Raw genomic sequence first — 19,842 nt, 5'->3', positions numbered from 1 at the left:
AGCATTGTAATCATTTGTAATCCCAATAATCATACGAGGCAATCCACATTTAAAGATGCCATTATCATGTACATGGAACTGTTTGAACGGTAAAAATATGCAACTCAAAGGATCAGTAAAAATACTGTTCCTTTTCACACTCACTATTAGGAATTTATTATTAAAATTCCAAACTTAAACGATGCTTAACATATTAAGCAGGTTTAAGAAAATAAAGGAAAGGTAGAAAAAGCATGTACATGGAAATATATAGATAATAATGGTCCGGCTAAATTGGAATTGGGAATATAATAAATGCAAATAGAGTGAGTATACGTTTTTCCTACTTTCTCTTAATGTTCCTATGGTATGTATTCCCAGCCATGTATTATTCTCATATATATATATATATATATATGATTTTTTTTTATATACAAACACTACAAGCGGCTATATCTGCATTTGCAAGCTTTTTATCGAAAACTGTCCCTGTAGTTGTTTCTTCTGTTTGAAACAATGGAAATCCTCTGGTCTTGGAGCATATTCAAATTCGGTGCCAACAGACGGGTGTACCGATCAAAATATAATAGCTGCTTCATAAGAAGTGCAAACTCCCGAGGAAATCTCAATCCATATGATTCGCTGACCCGAATCTGTGGAACAAAAAGAAATATCATTAGCAACTCACCAAATTGTTCAAAATAGACTGATGCTAGTGCCATCAAAGTGTAAAATCTTTAATTAATGGCTCTTCATATTGAAAAATTAAGAATATAGAAACTCACCACATCAAGGAAAAGCGCATTCATCTGCCTCTCATCAACAACTAAATTAGCAGAGACAGCAGTGGCACTCGTATTTGTTCCCCTGGCTGTTGCTATGACCACTTCTGTATCCAAATCCTGCATAAAAGATGGTAGAATGTGAAAGTTATTATTGAAAGGTTTTCAATCAAGAAATCATCTTATGCAAGTTAAATAACCAAATTTCAAATAGAAACCGAGGATTGCAGATATAATTTGCTATGCATGCCTTTATTGATGAGAATATCTTTTCCAAGTCCCTTGCAAAGGCCTTCGAATCAACATCTGTGTTTGTAGCACCCATTTCAATCAAGGCAGATGCCATTGGTTCATATTCTTCAGTTGCAATTGATGCCAAAAATACTTCCATAGCAGCCCACGTTTTTGGGGATATACGTCCAACAATTCCTGTAGAAAAAATTTCAGCTTTGAGTCTTATTGGTGGAAGACTTAGTGCTGGAAGTTTTACTTAGAAACATGTTGCACAACCATGTGCAGTAACATGGATATGCCAGAAACCAAAAGTGGCAAATTATGAACAAAATACTGTGTCCTGATATAACATCTATTACCGAGTCATAACTCATAAGAAAATACAGAAACAAAAAATCAATTTGTACCAAAATCAAGAAACCCAATCCGGCCATCACGTAACAGCCACAAATTGCCTGCATGTACATCTGCATGGAAGGTTTCACAGGCAAGCAGACTGCCAAACCTGCAAAATATTTAACAAGAAAAGTAAAGCTCCAAATCTTTGACAAAAGCAGCTGACTGAAGTAAATAATCCAAAAAGCACATTGTGTCCCACCACACGTTAAGGGCAGTTATGAGACTGGTCTCTGGATTGGAAACAAGCGAACTTATAGAGTCCAGGTCAGTAAGGGGAACTCCATATAGCCTCTGCATTGTCAAAACTCGTCGGGTGCTGCATTGGTGATACACTTTAGGAGCTGTTGCCTGCCTTGTGAGTCCCATGGCTTCTAAATATCTTCTAAAGGATTCGATGTTAGCTGCCTCCTTCTGAAAGTCAACCTCTTCAAGCATTGATGCCCGTATATCTTTTACAATACCAACCTACTGAAAAAATGGATAGATTACAACGGAAACTTCTAGCTACCATCTTCTCACAACTGAATGAAGAATACGTATGGATGACAATATCTACATTTCATTCTTTATACTGAATGAACCAAGATGTGAATGCACAACAAGAAGAACAGAATATGTACCACAGCATTAATTATAATAAGCTGAATGGACATTAAAAGTTAAGTTTAAATTGATATGCTTTCATTGCAATTAATTTGATGCTAATTAATATGTATTGAAGATGTTAGTTGCAAATGCAGAAAACACTGTCCATAATATACCAGTGATGCACGGCTCAATTCAGGATTCAGGAATTCCACAAGTCGAGCAACAATATAAACAAAATTCAGGTCTGCAACCAATACATCCTCTATTCCAGGTTTCAAGACCTTAATAACCACATCCTCTTGGGAGCCTCTGAGTCTTGCACCATGAACCTGTTCATAGAATCAAAATTCTTCTTTGATAACCATTAGATAATCTATGGAGAAAAGATGAAACTGAAAATATAAATATAAACCTGGGCTATTGAGGCTGAAGCGAGAGGAGTTGGGTCAACAAATTCATAAACACTATCTATTGGTCTCCCCAACTCCTCACGCAAGATTGTTTGAATCTGCTCAAAGGGAACTGCAGGAGTTCTGTCAAAGCATTTCTGAAATTCCTCAACATATTCTGGTGGGAATAATGTGGGTGCAGATGCAATGAACTACAAATACAAGCAAGCCATTATTAATTGAGATTGAATTCATTTAGTATCAAAAAAAGATAACATGTCACACTTTAGAACCCGAATAAAATAGAAGGAATAAATGAGTTACTAACCAAATTGTTAATAAAGTATAAAATAATTCACTTTCCATTTCCTACAAACACCATGGATTATAGCATTCAAGGGATGAGCAAACAGAGTCATCATATAAGTTAAGCTGCTATAATTATCCCCTAACATTTAACTGTTAAAAAGTACATGTTACATGTTAAACCTTTAACCAGAGGTCATTAAGATTTACAATTCTTAAATAATCATCAATTCCAAAAGCTAAAGTTGTTAGGAGGTGTAAATAGGATTCAAACATGAGACAAGCATGACTTTGAAACCATGTTAAATTATCATCGGATAAGATGCTAGGAAGCGAAGCCAATAATATATATATATATATAACAAACAAGACTCACCTGACCCAACTTGATGTAGGTTGCACCCATGCGTTCAAATAACCGTCTCAAATACAGCGGTGAAAGCAATCCAAGCTGCAATTGAGTTGGTAATTCCGCAGACGAGTTTGTTGACTACAGACAATAAAATCACCATTATTAATTAGTGGATATATTTAACAACTGTAGTTGCTAAATGGATATGAACCATATTCACTAGAACTGGTTACATGCAATTTTTCTTAAATATAGGCTTGAAATATGCACAGAAGATCTGGGATATAAATATGTATATATATATATATATATATAGAAGATCCATTTTTTTTTCCCTTCTAAATACCTTAAGGAACTAGAGACTAAATGTCACCGTCAACAAGTAACTTTGAACTCATTTGAATCACTAGTAACAATCCAACATGCAGGTATCTATTAAGGAGATAGTAGTAACATTAGCAAAAGGAAATATCAGACAGAAAGACTAAATTGGATGAAGTTAATCTTATGCTTTAAATTTAATTTCTTCTTATCACAACTAAAAAAATCCATATTCTCTTATCTCCACGATCAGATCCTTGAAGTACAATGAGAAAAGATATAACAAGTTAATAACACGAAACTTCAAAAATCTGTTCTCTAACAAGTTGAGAGCAATTTCTTGATAAACAAACATTTGATGATGTAAGAGACACATTTAAAAATTCAAAGTCCTGTTACCCTTGATATGTCTGCAAGCCACTCTCCACCAACCCCGATAACGGCTTGAATTCCTTGAGCCATCCTTAGGGCACCACGTGGACCTGTGTCTATGGATGTCTGGACAATATCCTCCACCAATTTAGGCAAGTTCTCGATGCTCTCTAAGAACAACAAACAAGTTATGATTTTAAACTTAAACATGAATGCTGGTTGGAAAAGAAAAAAGAAAAAAAGAAGAAGAAAAAAAGCCAAAAAGAAAAAGAAATAACAACCAAATTACACCGGGAATAAGAAAAATAAGAAGCTGTTCACGCCAAGCTTCTAAGCAAATCAGAGAAACAGATATAAAATGAGTAACACGAGCCTACCCATTACCCAAATGACAAAATCTTAAGCATAAAGCACAAATTTATGACCCTGTAAATCTGTTACACATTTGATTTCGACTGTTAACATAATCCAAAAAATTTCAACAAAAAAGCAAGAAACCCAAATTGGCAAAATTAAATACAGTATTGAATTCACAGAAAAAGAGAGTGCAGAGAGTGTACCTTGGAAACGAGAGGAGAAAACATCCTGAGCTTGTGAATAACGGGCAAAGAGAGTGAACCCTTTTGAATTTGAGCCAAAGTTTGGAAATTTCCTTAACGAACACCAACCAACCAATGATGGTGATGATGCTATACTCGAACCCATATGATGATGATGGAACAAAGGCAAACGACCGCCTCTCAACGCCGAAACCACCGCCATCTTTTCCTACTCCCAGCCTCAGCTCTGCTCTTCTTATTTTCTGAGTTCAAAAGGCAGAAAATAAAAATAAAATAAAATTAAAAAAAATCTTCTAAAATTCGGCGTGGGCCATGGAGTAGAGAAGACTATGGTTCATTTCTTTGATATAGACTAGAGTCACCTCCAGCAACGACGTTTGCGTCGGATTTTTGCAGGGATATTGGAGAAAAATCACAGCTTTTGACCATGCAGTCCATCTGAAAAACAAAAATCCATTTTTTATTTTTTATTTATTTTGTGAATAAATCCATTTTTATGTTCTCGTTCGTAAGCCAGACCCGCGAAATGCATTGGTGGAAGAGATAAAGCCACGTTGCACAGTAGTTCTTGCTTTTATCGGTTAAAACCAAGTAGACACCTTTTTTTTTTTTTTTTTTTTTGTTTATTTATTTATCTTCGACTCTTTGTTGTTACTCTTTTTGACAATACCCCCCACCAATTTGCCAAAATCTTCCTAATGAGCCTTGATATAGAAAAGGTAAAGTCCATTTGAATCTCTCAATTGTGTCGTAATTATATTTATAATTTTTAATTGTAAAAATTAATTGAAAAATTATAAACATGTATATATTAAGATAAAACTGATAGAAGCTAAATGAAATTTCCCCTATAAAAATTCCTTAAAAAGGAAAGTTTTGGCTTTGGTTTTTGGGTCAGTCCCCATTTTGCAATTCTATCAGCTAACGACACTTGTTTGGGGTAATAGGGTACTAGAGAATTCCGTTAAAACGAATCTAGATTTATATTAACATTAAAACATTACACAGAGAAAATATTTTGTCTCGTAACCAATTCACCAACAATGGGGTTTATTTTCCAAATCTTAAAAAACTATACATTTCAACCCAACAAAATTTTCATCCATGAATATGGATTATACGGATTTGAGCTGCTGCTCCTCACTTCATAGCCACATTGGCTGCAATTTTTAAAATGAAGGCATGTGAAATTCCTATCAAACTAGTTAGGAATCTTGGTCTGATTCTGATTCTGTGTCTGATTGCAATTCAAATGGTCTGATTCTGTTGGTGTTGGCTTCAAGTGGAGGAAGTCCATCGTCTTCATCACTTAATTCATGCTCATTCTCTTCCTGATGGGGGGTCAATCCCAGCAGGCTACTTCCATTAGAGTCATCTCCACCCGTGGATTTGAAGATTTCTGGCCTGCATTGGGTAATAAGAGCAAGTGTAAGGAACAGAAACATCAATAAGAAATTATAGAAAAAAAATATATATGCACACTAAAATTGCTGTGAATTAGCAGACTCAGTCGCTTTAGTCAGGATACCAAAACAAACGAACACTACCTTCAAGATGTATGCAGGATCACATAGGTTATTGGCTATAGAGTTCTACAACCACATAATATTAAAATCCAAGATAGATCATGGGTACAACAATCTGATAGTTAGCAGAAGACACAAAAATGTCAAGATAAAATTTTGAGTCATGCCTGGTGTTTTTTTGAGTTGCTAGAATACTAAAAATTTGGAAGAAACAAAGATTTAAAGGAAAAAAGCAAGAGGGATGGTGGGATCAGTATGTTATGATGATTTACAACACTCAAAATGCCAAGAAATAACATACCATTCTGAAGATTTCTGAAGTGCACGAACTTGTTCGTAAAATAGAACTTTGGAAACAATACATGCTACTTTGCTGCCTGATTCAAGAGCCTTCTCCTTTCCACTTTCATCAACCACAACAAAACTCCCTGTACTTATAAATGCAACTTAGATATAGTCAACAAAACTCCCTGCACTTACAAATGCAACTTAGATATCATCATTTAAACCTAACGGGGATTTTTAAGGAAAAAAAAGGGGCTGAGATATTACAAATCATCTGGGAAATAAAACTTTCCCTTGCCCAAACACCTTCCTATTCACTTTATTTGATGGAAGTTTTGTTTGATACAAAACATGAGAATGTCCAAAAATGGTTTTCAAGTTCTGAATCCGGAGATCGTTTCACAGAGCTCCTCATTCTGGGATTACAGTTAATTGCTAAAGATCTGTTGTTACCTAAAAACGAAGAAAACTAATGCCAAGTAAAATTCTGGAAAACTTGTTGTCTAAGAATGACCAATTAAATATGTTTCTTAGACAAGGTATTGATTTCATTTTACGGGGTGAACAAATCAACTAACTATTTCACCAAAGGCACATAAGAAAAATGCAACCATCTCTCTTTCTATATATATATAAGAAAGAACTTCAGACTACTAGGCAGGTTTACAAGTGTGACGAAAAAAGTATCACCAAAAAAAGAAGAAAAAAAATGTCAGATAAGAAAAGGTTCCGAATATATGTAGAACACACCTCGCTTAATCCACATGCTCTTTTGGAACTTAGCTGGAAAAAGGGCCAATGATGTTTTCCCTTGTGCATCCATTACCTTAAAGAAACAAAAATAATAGTGTAAAACAAGAACATCAAGAAGAAGGGAGAACATCAAGTAAATTAATCGAAAGAGGGGAAAAAAAAAACAAAAACCATAAATTTTAGAACTTGAATAAAATTCCAATGATAAGGAGCAAAATTCAATAAAAATGAAAATATAAAAGAACACGGCAAGTACCTCGATGAGATTGGAGCCTCTGAGGGAAAGAACTTGCATAATGGTGTGGCCATCTTCAAGGTTTAAGCTCTCTTCCTCCACTGCCCTTTTCAGATTCTTTCTTCCTGCTTTCATGCCTTCCCTTTTTCCTTTTTACTCTATTAAATCCCAGACCTCAAATCAAAACTCCTGGATTCAGACCCATATAAAATATATAATGTATATATATATTTTTTAAAATCTAATCTTTTACAATTTTTTAGTTTTTTTTTGAAAAAATAAAAAAGCAACCCAAAAGTGGACAAGATCAAATTTACACTAATTTTTGATGAATCTCACGAATGGTCAAAGTTAGAATTACCTTGGAAAGCTCCTGACGAGGTTGCGGAGTAAAGTTGGGACTTTGAAAGAGTTTCTTGTAGAAGAGAAGGCGGTGTAGTTAGTAGTAGAGAGAAGAAAACGGCAGGGTTTGTGCATTCTTTAGGGACCTACTTGGAATATTAGTGAATTCAATAGGGGTATAACTGTAATTTCATTTTTGGATGGGGCCCCTAGTCTATAAATTTGTGAAATAGAACGAAGACTCGGAAAACTGGTCACGACTCGCACGTGAGTGAGTTCTAGGCTCTTTCAGAGGCCGGGCATGCGTGGTTATTGATCCGAGAGCTCACCGTTAACGACCACAGTTATTTTCAGGTTCGTATTGGAAATTCGACCACCTTTTTCGTTAAAGTTCGAATCTTTATCCCCTAATTCTTGAAATTTAGTTCATTCAACAGCATCATACTTCCTAACATTGTAAAAAAAGCATAGTTTTTGTTTCACTCTTTTAGAATGAAAACTACAGCAAATTTTCCAATTTTCCAATTTTCTTCTGTTAAAGTTTCTTTACTTTATCATTAGAACGAATTTTCTTGTTTCAGCTCCTTACCATTCCATTAACGTTGTGTTCTTTTATTGGTTTTGTTGTTCCTTTTTTTTTTTTTTTTCCCCTCCAATTGTGGGGGTACTTTGGGTTTGCATTAATATCAGCATAAAACTTAAAGCTTTAGTTAATTTTTTTCCAAGTCCTGCACCCAATATTGAGCTTTTTTATGTGATAGTGATTAAATGTGTAATTTTTTAATGTTATGCGATTATTAAATTGCTTTCTATGCAGTAATGGGGAGAAGGAAGCAAAGCAGACCGCATCGATCCGGTGGGATAATATTAAACGGTCATGATACTGCTAATCAGGCAGAATTGGATAACCAGAAAGGTTTTGAAACTGAAGAAGCACAAAAGGAGCTTGATGAAGTTGATAAACCATATTTTGTGGAAGTTGATAGGTCTGGTTGGGTTTCTGATGATGAACACCTTGATATTTCCGAAGTAGTTTTAATGGATTTGAATATAAGAGAAGGGTCATTTTCTAGTCATGAAGTGAATGAGGAATTTTTAGGAGACAATAAGTACTCATTAAGGTTTTGTTTACGCAATGTAAGTCAGTATGTTGACCGTATAAAACTAGGTCATTGGCCTGTGATATCCTCAACAGATATATTGTTAGAGTTCATTGAAAAATGTACAGTGGATGATGTGAGCACGTGCTCAGTGATCCTATCGGGGACATTTGATGGACCAGATGAGAGTGTGTCTGGTCTTGTTCATTTAGCAAGTTTGAAGTTTTTGACATTGAGACCAGTTCTAGGAATTGTGATTTCAAAGGATATGTCATCGGTCAGGATGAGGGTGGAGATGCTTAAGAGTGCGTTTGATGCTTGCGAGTCACTTCTAGACAATACACGGCAGTTGTGGAAAAAGAGTATGATGAATGTTATGGCTTGGCTGCGACCAGAAGTAGTGACTTCAGAGGCTAGGTATGGAGTGAGTAAATCAACAGAAACGGAACTTGATTTGCAAACAGAAATGGCAGATATAAATTCTAACCGCAAGAAAGGTGGAAAGTTTGATGCTGCTGTGTTTTATGAAGCCATTAAACCTTCAAAGTGAGTATCGTTATATTTTCAGTGTTATTAACATGTATAACAATGATGATGGTTCATTATTTTGTTATATTTTGTCTCTATAAATCCTGGAGTGAAATCCTTGGTGTATCTTCCGTATAGAGCAGATGCAATGCTTGAAGAAGACTTGCCTGATTTGCTTCCTGAGTTGAGACCATATCAGCGTCGTGCAGCTTACTGGATGGTAAATCGAGAGAAAGGAGATTTAGGAAGTCCAAATGAACTTCAGTTCTTTTCTCCTTTGTGTATGCCTGTGAAGTTCCTCAACATATCTTCAAATATGTTCTACAATCCATTCAGGTATTATTTTCTCATATGACATGAATATGGGAAATAAGAGGATTTTTCTTGTTGGTTTTAGCATAAAGCATTCTCTCTCGTTCTTGCTAAATATGCTTACTAATGACAAACATAATTATTATCTTTAGTGGAAATATTTCATTGGACCCAGAGCCTTCTTCAGCAAATATTTTTGGTGGTATCCTTGCTGGTACTGCAACTTCTCTACTTTCTACTGCTTCTGTTTTTTTATTATGATTTATAAGTATCTAGTGAACCTTATAGTTAATTTTTCCATGATCATCAGGATTGCAATGTGGTGAAAAGTTGGGTGTTTTTCCATGATGTATAACACTGACTTTATAAACACTTCCAAAAATCTGATAAAATGAATGTCTGTGGAACTTGCTTCTTAAATAGAAATATACAAGTATTACATTATTAAACATATTTAGAATCTGCTACTTCTTTTAAAGTTCATTCAAATGTCGAGCAATCCTTTAAATATGGTGCTAGATGTATTGGAGGCAACCTTGATAGTCTGAACCAAAATTAGACATGATATTGACAGTCATGAAAGTTCGTCATGTGATGTCATTTAAATACCTTTGTGTGCTTTTAAAAATTTCTATGGCTATCTTTGGCACATCGAGGGAATGAAGGCATATGCTTAAGACTGGTTGCGTTTCTTAAGCATTTGTTCCTTGTTCTGTCCAGCTGTAGAAGGAAATATGCTTGCTTATGAATGTGGTTGAAACATCAAAGAACTAATAAAGAGAAACTAATGTTGCTTAATTAGTAATTGCACTAATGATTATCTTCTATGGCTATTGTAGATGAAATGGGCTTGGGGAAGACTGTGGAACTGCTTGCATGCATCTTTGCTCATCATAAGACTGCATCTGAAGGCAGCATATTTGTTGATAGTGACTTACAAGCTAGCGCGTATCTGAAAATGAATCTTAAAAGATTGAAAAGGGAGCGTGTTGAGTGTATATGTGGAGCTGTGAGTGAAAGTCGCAGATATAAAGGATTATGGGTACAGTGTGACATGTGTGATGCATGGCAACATGCAGATTGTGTTGGTTACTCATCTAAAGGAAAAACTATAAAATCCAAAGAAGTCTCTGATGGACGAGGATGTGGAAGAATGTCAGCAGCTAAGATACAAAATCACAATGGAAAGAAGAATGCAACCACCATAGTTGTGAGAGATGGGGAACATATGTGCCAGCTGTGCACAGAACTGATACAAGCTACTGACTCACCCATAGCTACCGGTGCCACTCTTATAGTTTGTCCTGCTCCTATACTGCCCCAGTGGCATGATGAAATTTTACGGTATGTCTTATGTCTTAACTATCCTGCTTGGCAAATCTCAGCATGCAAAGAAGTGCACTAGAATTACTCTTATCTAAATTGTTTGCTACATTTAGCTTTGTAATATTCTCTCATTTACCTTACGATGTTCAATGATAAATAATAAAACTATTTTTATGATCGGTAGTTACATGTGTAGATTATTTGTAAGAATATACAATGAGATGCTGCTTTTACAAGAATTTGTGTGTTAATACTAATCAAATATAGATTTAATGATATGCATTACCATCTAAAAAGTACTATGTCCTTAAAAGCATTAGAAAAGTATTAGCTATTAAGTCTCATTATGCCTGAACTGGATTGGTAAATTATTTATCAAGTCCCATTATGCCTGAGCTGGATGGGTGAAAATATAAATGTACTTGTCATAGTTTAGTAGGATTTAGATCCTTCTTTCATTGATCTATCAAGAAATAAATGCATATGTTAGAGCTGAGATTGAAATACCAATATGGATAATGAATTGGACATTATGTTTCACAATGCGTTTCATGTTGCTTGGTAGATGGTTATTGTTCTATCTAATAAAGATTTTCGCAATTCTTAGATGATTCTTTTTTATAGTATCCTATTAAGATAGTTTTCCATCCTCAGGATGATTAGAAGATTTTGTTAATATTATATGTTTTCTCCTGATGCATGTGCTGCAGACTGACTTTTTTATTGTTATTTACTATCCTAGCCATACCCGTCCTGGTTCTTTAAAAACTCTTATCTATGAAGGCGTCAGAGACACATCTCTTTCAAATAAATCTGCAATTGATATCAGTGAACTTGTCAATGCTGACATTGTTCTAACAACATATGATGTGCTGAAGGAGGATCTATCGCATGATTGTGATAGGCATGAAGGTGATCGACGTTTCATGAGATTCCAAAAGAGGTCCTTTCAGAACTTGTTATAGCTTGTTTTTGTCTTTTCTCAAAAATGGATTCAGAAAGTCGTAAACAAGTCTTATATTGAATTTTCAGAGCATTTTAAAGGATATTGTAGGAGTAATTACTCATCATGGTATAGAATAATTTGTTTCTCATGGGCAACATCATTTGATGTTGTAAAAGGATTTACTATCAAGTTTTGAGAATATTGCTTTTAGTTTATTTAATTATATTTTCTCTTTTCTTAGATGCTTTGTCATAGAAACATTATTGGATTGTTTTAGATGCAGAATTCTAACACTGTTGTAAAAGGATTATACTTTCAAGTTGCTAAAAAAAATTTTAATTTATTTAACTGCCTTTTTTGCTTTTATTAGTTAGATACTCTGTCATAGAAACATCATTGGATGTTTTAGATGCAGAGTTCTTGAGAATATGAATTTTCAAGATAATGAAGGAGCCAATTCATTGTAGGTACCCTGTCATTCCAACTTATTTGACCAGAATATTCTGGTGGAGGATTTGTATGGATGAAGCCCAAATGGTAGAGAGTAATGCCACTGCTGCCACAGAGATGGCTCTGCGACTATATGCAAAGCATCGCTGGTGCATAACAGGGACTCCTATACAACGGAAGTTTGACGATTTGTATGGCCTTCTTCGATTTCTTAAAGCCAGTCCTTTCAATGTTTATAGGTGGTGGGTTGATGTCATGCGAGATCCATATGAGGTATGGAATTCATATTCTGTGATTGTTTCCTCTACCCTGAAAGAAAATAACTTACAACACAAACCAATGTACACTAACTTCTTTATTTTATTTTATTCTTTTTACAATTTATATTTTCTTAAGTTTAATTTTTTTTGTAATTTTTCTGAGGATGTCTTTCTGGCTCTTTAGTTATTTTAATGATTCTTGTTAAGCTTGAAGTTTGTGCACAACACACAAGTTTCTTAATTCATTATCTTTTGCAGAGGAGAGACCCTGGAGCCATGGAATTTACACACAAGTTCTTTAAACAAATCATGTGGCGTTCTTCAAAAGTACATGTTGCAGATGAGTTGCAGCTACCTCCTCAGGAGGAGTGCCTCTCTTGGCTCACCTTCTCACCAGTTGAAGAGCACTTTTATCAGAGGCAACATGAAACTTGTGCAAGTTTGGCCCTTGAAATTATTGAAAGTTTGAAAAAAGATATTAGCAAAAGAAATGTGACAGGTCGTTTATGGTTGTTGTGCAACTTTGTTTGGTAGTAATTTTAATTGCAACAGTGTATGAGTAGGAGAAATGCCATTAAGTTTATAAAAATTTCCTGTTGGCTTTTTCCAGGCTGTTTAGATTCTACTTCATGTGATTCTTTCATTACCCATGCTGAGGCAGGAAAGCTTCTCAACACACTCCTTAAGCTTCGCCAAGCATGCTGCCACCCTCAAGTAGGAAGTTCTGGGTTGCGTTCTCTGCAACAGTCCCCCATGACAATGGAGGAAATACTGATGGTGGTTTACATATTTAAATTTTATTTTCATACTTCCTAGAAACTTGTTGCCCATGGGTTTTTCTGTTAAACAGATATATATATATATTTATTTTTTTTGTAGGTTCTTGTAAGTAAGACAAAGGTAGAAGGTGAGGAAGCTCTCAGGAGATTGGTTGTTGCTTTAAATGGGCTTGCAGGGCTAGCTATTATTCAGAAAAATTATATTGAAGCAGTATCACTTTACAAGGAAGCACTGGCTTTAGCAGAAGAGTACTCTGAAGATTTTCGATTGGACCCATTGTTGAATATTCACATTCATCATAATCTTTCTGAAACACTCCCACTGGCAGCAAGGTGCTCTGAGCAGTGCCTTTTAAATAGGCAAGAGTTCCCTGAGAGCCCTGGGAGAGTCTCCAAGATGCATCGTATTGAAAAGTGTGATCAATATGTTTATAAGAGGCGGAAAGTGAGTGAGAAAGGCAATTTTGTTACTGATTCTGGGAATCTGCTGGATAGTACAACTGACTTGCCTGAAAATGGCCTAAATAATGAAGAATGCGATATTGTAGCCCAGGCATCCTCTAGTTCTTTGAGTGATGTGTCTTTGAGAACTGCTTGTGAGAATATGAAACAGAAATACTTATCTGCATTTCGTTCAAAGCTATCCCATGCGCAAGAAGAATTTAGAAAATCATACATGCAGGTATGGATCCTCCATGCTATCATATGGCTTGCATGGTGTATCTTATTGTCTCTTATTATTATGACCTACAGAAAATCTCTTATTGCATCTTATTTAATTTTACGCAATGCCCATTCTAGATGTCCTATTACATACTATTTTTTGGGTCTAAATTGAAAATATCATGTGGACTCATTTAAAATATTGAAAATTAGAGATTTCTCACTTAACAGAAGGATAAATATGGAAACACATGTTAGAGTATATCCTCTAATACCTAATAATATTCTGTAAGCGAGCCATAAAGCTGGTAAATACATCTCTTTCCCTTACACATCTGACAACTTAATCAAGCCTCACCTGATTTAATAATTTCTTCTACTGCTCTTGCCTCCAAGGAACTTTGTTGCTTACCAACACCTCATGGTTTTAGGATTTCTTTAATGAGGCTAGATCTATATAAATGATCTTTCAACTGTTTAATAAAAAATATATAAAATAAATGCTTTTTGCTATGTTTAATTTTAAAATAAAAATTCTTGAAGGTTTGTTTTGCAAATGGTGAAAGAAAAAATACTGTATGGTGGGTGGAAGCCCTTCTTCATGCTGAGCAGAGCAAAGATTTTTCAAGCGAGTTAATCAGAAAGATTGAAGAGGCTGTATCAGGAACTCTAAACAGTTCAAGATCATCAAGAATTGCATCTCGGTTAGTGATGATATCATTTTCCTTTGTTTCATTCATAATAAATGTATATTAGTGTCACCACTTTTTCAGTCGTAACTTATATATTAGTGTAACCACTTATTCAGTCATAACTTGTAATCTTTCTGCATTATATTAAGAAATAATTTTCACCTCTAGAAAATTGTTTATAATGACATCTTTTCATCAATATGTATACTGAATTATACTGAATATTTGTTTTTCACCATGACAGATTGAATAGGTACATAGTCGATTATGATATATACAGAGTTCTTGTTCAAGTATCATTGTAAAAGACTAAGGATTTATTTTGGACATGGGACTGATTAGTTACAAAACTTTTCTGTTTTTCCTAGTAGCCATTTTTGTACTATTCTTGATAGGCTGCATGCTCCAATCTGTGGACACGAGCCATAGGTCTTAATCTTATCTCGACATGAGTCTTATTTCAGGTTTTGACATGTCAATTCACAAATTTAGGAAATTTTCTTTGAATGGAATCTATAATTACTCTACTTATTGAAAAAGATGAATCCTTTACCTATCATTTTTCATGGAAGATAACTAAACATATTATGAATATATTTCTTTGTCCGTGATTAACCATTTATGCTCAATTATAGTTTCCGGTCCATAAGTGGTCTAAAGTATCATATCCAGACTGGTTTGGACCAATTGGAAGCCGCCAGAAAAGTTTTAGTTGATCAACTTTTAGAGATTGATCACACGATGGAGAACCCGAAGGAAGAGGATATTGAACGTGTGAGCAATTGTCAAAATTGTCAGATCAATGGTGAAGGTCCTGCATGTGTTATGTGTGAATTAGATGAATTATTTCAGGTTTGCTACACAATGTCTGTTAACCTTGTTTTCCTATTTCACTGGAAATGGTTGTATGGTTTTCATGATTTGATTTCCTTAAAGGGTTATGAAGCAAGGCTTTTTCGTCTCAACAAAGCACATGGAGGGCTAATTACATCTGCTGAAGAGGCTATAGTTTTGCAGAAGAAGAACTCTGCACTAAATCGTTTCTATTGGAACTTGTCCCAGCAAAACAAAACTTCCAAATCATCTAATGCCAGACATGAAGAATCTAAGAAAAGAGATGTTGGAGAAAATGTTGTGGTCAGTTGCTTTACTGCGAAACCTTTTTATCATTTTGAGGGTGCTCTAAAGCACCATGTTTTGACCTCTGAAGCAGAGTGCTTATTGTTAGTGTGTTTTTTTCTTTTTTTTTTTTTTTTTTTTGGGTTATTTCTTTGTTTTGACGATGCATATTAACCATTAATAGTTTTTCAAGCAGATTTCTTTAGTTATTACGTATTCATGCTTAGATCAACACTGTTTTGACTGTCCTTTCTGATTTTACTCGGATTCATGTTTATGACAACCATAAAAGAGCATTTCCAGACTTTTATTGTATAACATAGATATGGTACCTTATAAACTTATTTCTCTTGTTCTTTTTCATAGCATGCTTTTTCTTTTATTTTTTGGATTGATAGGTTTCAAAATCTCCATCTGAATTGGAGGTTGTTCTTGGAGTTATAAAGAGCCATTGCAAAGCTCAATTAGGGAAGGATGGTATATCAGCAGCATCTAAGCACTTGCACATGCTTGAGGTATTACCTGATTGATCATGTTCTGTTAATGGTAACTTCTTATCTGTTATAAAAGACTCTTCTATTGAATGATTTAAAGAAGAGACTCAAATACATCCTCATTTTAGATCTTTTCTGGAGCTTTAGTTTGATTTTCAAATGACTGCTCCATCTTTGTTCAAAATCTGATCCTTTTTCAAATTTCCCTCACTAAGGGCATGCGAAAGGAATATGGTCATGCAAGGTCCCTGGCTATAGCTCAAGCTCAAGTTCTGCAAGCTCATGACGAAATTAAGATGGCAACTACACGATTACGGCGACGAGAAAATGAGGATGACAAATCTTTGTATGCTTTAAGTGAAGATGAATTACCTTCAGCTAGTGTGCAATACACCAATGACAAGTTCGTGGCCTTGAGTTTGTTGTCATGTGTAAAAGGAAAACTTCGATATTTAAAGGTACAAACAAAATTTCATCTTTGGTAGTTCATATATGAAGCTACTTGTCCTCAGCTGCAATAATCAAATGCCATAAAGCATAACCAAGGTCCAATGGTATCAGTAATTTTTATTAATTCTGGGTTTATGCTTTGAATTTTTTAAGAAATCCTGCCACCATATTTTGCTTTGACCTTCTGATATGACACCATGCCAGCATATCAAACGCCCAAAAAGTAAACCATGCTTTTTCTCCTTATATGTTCTAATGTATATGTACTGGTTTATTTTTACGGGTAGTTACACTTTTTCACTCATTTGCAGGGTTTGGTAAAAGCTAAACAGAAAACTACATCAGAAAACCCGGATAATTCCTCTTTAACAGAAGAGGTTTCAGCAGTTACTGAATTATCTTGTACTGAACCGAAAAATGAACGCATACTTAAAGCTGATGACGAAACATGCCCAGTTTGCCAAGACATGTTGAGCACTCGAAAGATGGTTTTTCAATGTGGGCATGTTACATGCTGTAAATGTAAGTTTTACACATTATTATCTCAAGATTATTGCCCTCAATAGATAGTTGAGAATACTAGTTTTCAGAATGAAATAATAATTTCAAAAAGACCAGACGCATTTTTTTTTTTCTAATTAAAAATCTTATCCACCAATTTTCTAGTAAAATCTTCCCAAACCCTGCCCTCTACCCAGTGCTGCTGTCTGAGATCCCTTGGCAATTTAAAGAAAGAATGTAAAGAGTTGAGAAGAACTTGCCTATCCTTGTTTTATACATAGAGAAGGGAAAAAAAAAAAGAAAAAAGAAAAAAAGAAAAATATATATATATATATATATATTTCAATGAGGGTATATTATTTGAAACGTAGAGAAATCAAGCGGGAAATATCTTGTTCCTACTTCTAAATCTCTACTTTGCTGGGAGAAGTAAAAAGTGGATCCAGAGGAGCAATTATGACTTGCCTTCTTCTGTTTACATCTCTTTGAATCTAAACACATTTCATATCAGAAGTGGTTCTTTGTTTAAATCTTAAAATCTAAATTATACAGATTGCATAGCTGTGTCTCCATTATTCCTAAGTTTTGGCTTATTGTTTCCTTATCATAACAGAACTTCATACATTTGTTCCTGCTAGGTTTATTTGCAATGACTGAATGGAGACTGCTTCGTAATAATAAGGGTCAAGATAAGTGGGTAAGGTGCCCAACATGTCGACAACGTACTGACGTTGGCAATATTGCATATGTTGATGATAGGCAAAATGAATCTTCTAATTCTTCTCCGCTTCAAACTCTTCAAGATAATGAAAAGTGTGAAGCATCTATTGTAGTTCAAGGTTCATATGGTACTAAGGTATTCTTCCACCTGGGTTTTTGTAATAAATTAGAAAGGCCTGGAAATATTCCTTTGGATGGTTATATGCTTTTTACATTATTTTTCATATGCTCATTCGTTTGACGTTTGCATGACTGTACAAAAGAGAGTCTTACCTAATATATATAGTGGATTATGGCTAGTTTAATTTCTTTTCTCTGTGATATTTGAAGATTGAAGCAGTGACAAGAAGAATCTTGTGGATCAAGTCTAAAGATCCAAAAGAGAAAGTTCTTGTTTTCTCAAGTTGGAATGATGTCCTTGATGTATTAGAACATGCCTTTGCTGCTAATGATATCACCTATATTCGGATGAAAGGAGGCAGGTAAGATGATTGTCTAATTTCTTCTTACAGTATCCTACGCTGATTGTTGTATGGACATTGTTGGGCAAAAGATTTCATATATGGTTCAAATTCTAACAATGTATTTTCTTTATTGCCTATTGTGCTGTAAGTCAACTCTTGTTGATAAAGGAGTACCTCACATCAAATTAAGCATCCATTTGTAGAATTGTTGGGAATGCTGATAAAGCTATTTTATTAATTGCTCTTGCATGTGCCAATATCACTTAACTATGGCTGTGAAAGTGCAGGAAATCACATGTTTCCATCAGTGAATTTAGAGGACAAAAAAGCAGCACAAAAGGGAAGTACAAGATACATGGCGAGCAATTGGAACAAAAATCTATTCAAGTGTTATTGCTCTTAACTCAACATGGAGCCAATGGCCTCAATCTTTTAGAAGCACAGCATGTTGTTCTTGTAGAGCCACTACTCAATCCAGCAGCAGAAGCACAAGCAATCAGCCGGGTGCACCGAATAGGGCAGAAAAATAGGACGCTGGTTCACCGTTTCATTGTACGCATATCTCTTTGTTTTTAAATTGGTTACTAGTTTCTTTAAAATGCATGGCACGGGCACAACATGTCTACAGCATGTATCCCATGTTAAAACAGAGTCACCTACATATAATCTAGCACCTTCTGGTAGAGAATAGTTTAATTAATAGACCTGGTCTCCTGATGGAGATTCTGTAATATTTGGACATGGGAATTATGTTATCTATGTATTGCATACTTTCTTCTTATTCTACACATGCATTTGCTTGAACTTCTTTGGTTGTATCCTGTTTTCCGATGACAGGTTAAGGACACAGTTGAAGAGAGTATATATAAACTCAACAGGAGCAGGAATGCAACTGCATTTATTAGTGGGAATACAAAGAATCAAGATCAGCCTTTTTTGACACTAAAAGACATTGAATCACTATTTGCAGCAGTGCCATCCAATGTAGCTGGAACTGATAATAAGCAAACAGATAGTCTAAGACATTTGCCACCTGCTGTGGCTGCTGCATTGGCAGCCGAGAGGAGACTCAATAAGCAAACTGATTCAAGTTCATTATGAAGATTATTCAGAATGATCAATTTTTATCTTGTGCATAACTTAATAAAGGAAAACTTAGCGACTGTCCGAGCAGCACCAATGGTTAAAAGATCGATGATGAGGATATTCCTGTTGCAATTTTTGTAGGTTTTTCTCCGTTTTATCATTCCATAGGTTTATGAATCATGTTATTCTTGTATATATAACTTTTGCTGATGTTAGTATATATACTTTTTCAAAGAGAACCTCTTTCTTTCCCACCTCCTCATCCAAAGTCTTGAATCCACCGCTTTATTTCTGCTATCTGTTAAACTGTAATTCAAAAGACATGAAGCTTGGATATAACGACTGGGTGTTAAAAAGCACCATTGTCCATTAATATACCTTTTACAGGATTTTTATTCGCACCACCAGTGGATATCATTAAAATCAATTCAAAACTTCAAAATCCGGGTGTATGTCCACCATAGATTCCATCAGAAAAAGTCACTTTTGCAATCTATTCAGCAATTCATGTTTCGTGGTGCACAAGTAA

At 35.0% G+C, this 19,842-nt stretch overlaps 3 protein-coding genes across 7 annotated transcripts; 1 reads left to right on the top strand and 2 right to left on the bottom strand.

The window, feature by feature from the left end:
- Window positions 1-248: 248 nt before the first annotated feature.
- LOC107414035 (uncharacterized aarF domain-containing protein kinase At5g05200, chloroplastic) lies at window positions 249-4,781 on the bottom strand. Of its 2 annotated transcripts, XM_016022125.4 has the most exons (11): window positions 4,645-4,781; window positions 4,283-4,524; window positions 3,750-3,892; window positions 3,054-3,167; window positions 2,395-2,583; window positions 2,156-2,311; window positions 1,594-1,859; window positions 1,403-1,500; window positions 1,012-1,190; window positions 765-881; window positions 249-632 (listed from the first exon to the last, which is right to left on the bottom strand). In XM_016022125.4, exons 2-11 carry the CDS (start codon window positions 4,482-4,484, stop codon window positions 453-455), a joined length of 1,644 nt encoding a protein of 547 aa, XP_015877611.2. In that variant the 5' UTR covers window positions 4,485-4,524; window positions 4,645-4,781; the 3' UTR covers window positions 249-452. The 2 variants fall into 2 exon arrangements, with proteins under 2 accessions (XP_015877611.2, XP_060675504.1); XM_060819521.1 differs by lacking the exon at window positions 4,645-4,781 and having other exon boundaries at window positions 4,283-4,635.
- Window positions 4,645-7,562, bottom strand: LOC107414024 (uncharacterized). Of its 3 annotated transcripts, none has more exons than XM_016022109.4 (5): window positions 7,443-7,562; window positions 7,103-7,255; window positions 6,844-6,919; window positions 6,110-6,236; window positions 4,645-5,686 (listed from the first exon to the last, which is right to left on the bottom strand). In XM_016022109.4, the coding sequence occupies exons 2-5, from the start codon at window positions 7,214-7,216 to the stop codon at window positions 5,488-5,490; spliced, it is 516 nt and encodes a 171-aa protein (XP_015877595.2). In that variant the 5' UTR covers window positions 7,217-7,255; window positions 7,443-7,562; the 3' UTR covers window positions 4,645-5,487. The 3 variants fall into 3 exon arrangements, with proteins under 3 accessions (XP_015877595.2, XP_015877596.3, XP_015877594.2); XM_016022110.4 differs by having other exon boundaries at window positions 7,103-7,239; window positions 7,443-7,555; XM_016022108.4 differs by having other exon boundaries at window positions 7,103-7,270; window positions 7,443-7,548.
- A 68-nt stretch (window positions 7,563-7,630) lies between these two features.
- Window positions 7,631-19,567, top strand: LOC107414045 (uncharacterized). 2 transcript variants are annotated; one of them, XM_016022137.4, is made up of 20 exons: window positions 7,631-7,777; window positions 8,241-9,069; window positions 9,190-9,387; window positions 9,516-9,577; window positions 10,203-10,707; window positions 11,432-11,632; window positions 12,103-12,358; window positions 12,604-12,844; window positions 12,956-13,122; window positions 13,225-13,806; window positions 14,331-14,491; window positions 15,115-15,331; window positions 15,416-15,616; window positions 15,997-16,113; window positions 16,308-16,550; window positions 16,854-17,064; window positions 17,682-17,899; window positions 18,094-18,245; window positions 18,515-18,779; window positions 19,065-19,567. In XM_016022137.4, the coding sequence occupies exons 2-20, from the start codon at window positions 8,243-8,245 to the stop codon at window positions 19,326-19,328; spliced, it is 5,088 nt and encodes a 1,695-aa protein (XP_015877623.2). In that variant the 5' UTR covers window positions 7,631-7,777; window positions 8,241-8,242; the 3' UTR covers window positions 19,329-19,567. The 2 variants fall into 2 exon arrangements, with proteins under 2 accessions (XP_015877623.2, XP_015877624.2); XM_016022138.4 differs by lacking the exon at window positions 7,631-7,777 and having other exon boundaries at window positions 8,929-9,069; window positions 9,195-9,387.
- Window positions 19,568-19,842: the final 275 nt, after the last annotated feature.

This window comes from Ziziphus jujuba, chromosome 8 (assembly GCF_031755915.1).
Source record: "Ziziphus jujuba cultivar Dongzao chromosome 8, ASM3175591v1".
Classification (NCBI taxonomy): domain Eukaryota; kingdom Viridiplantae; phylum Streptophyta; class Magnoliopsida; order Rosales; family Rhamnaceae; genus Ziziphus; species Ziziphus jujuba.
The sequence above is the reverse complement of the archived record's forward strand: the minus strand, read 5'-3'. Positions and strand labels throughout refer to the sequence as shown.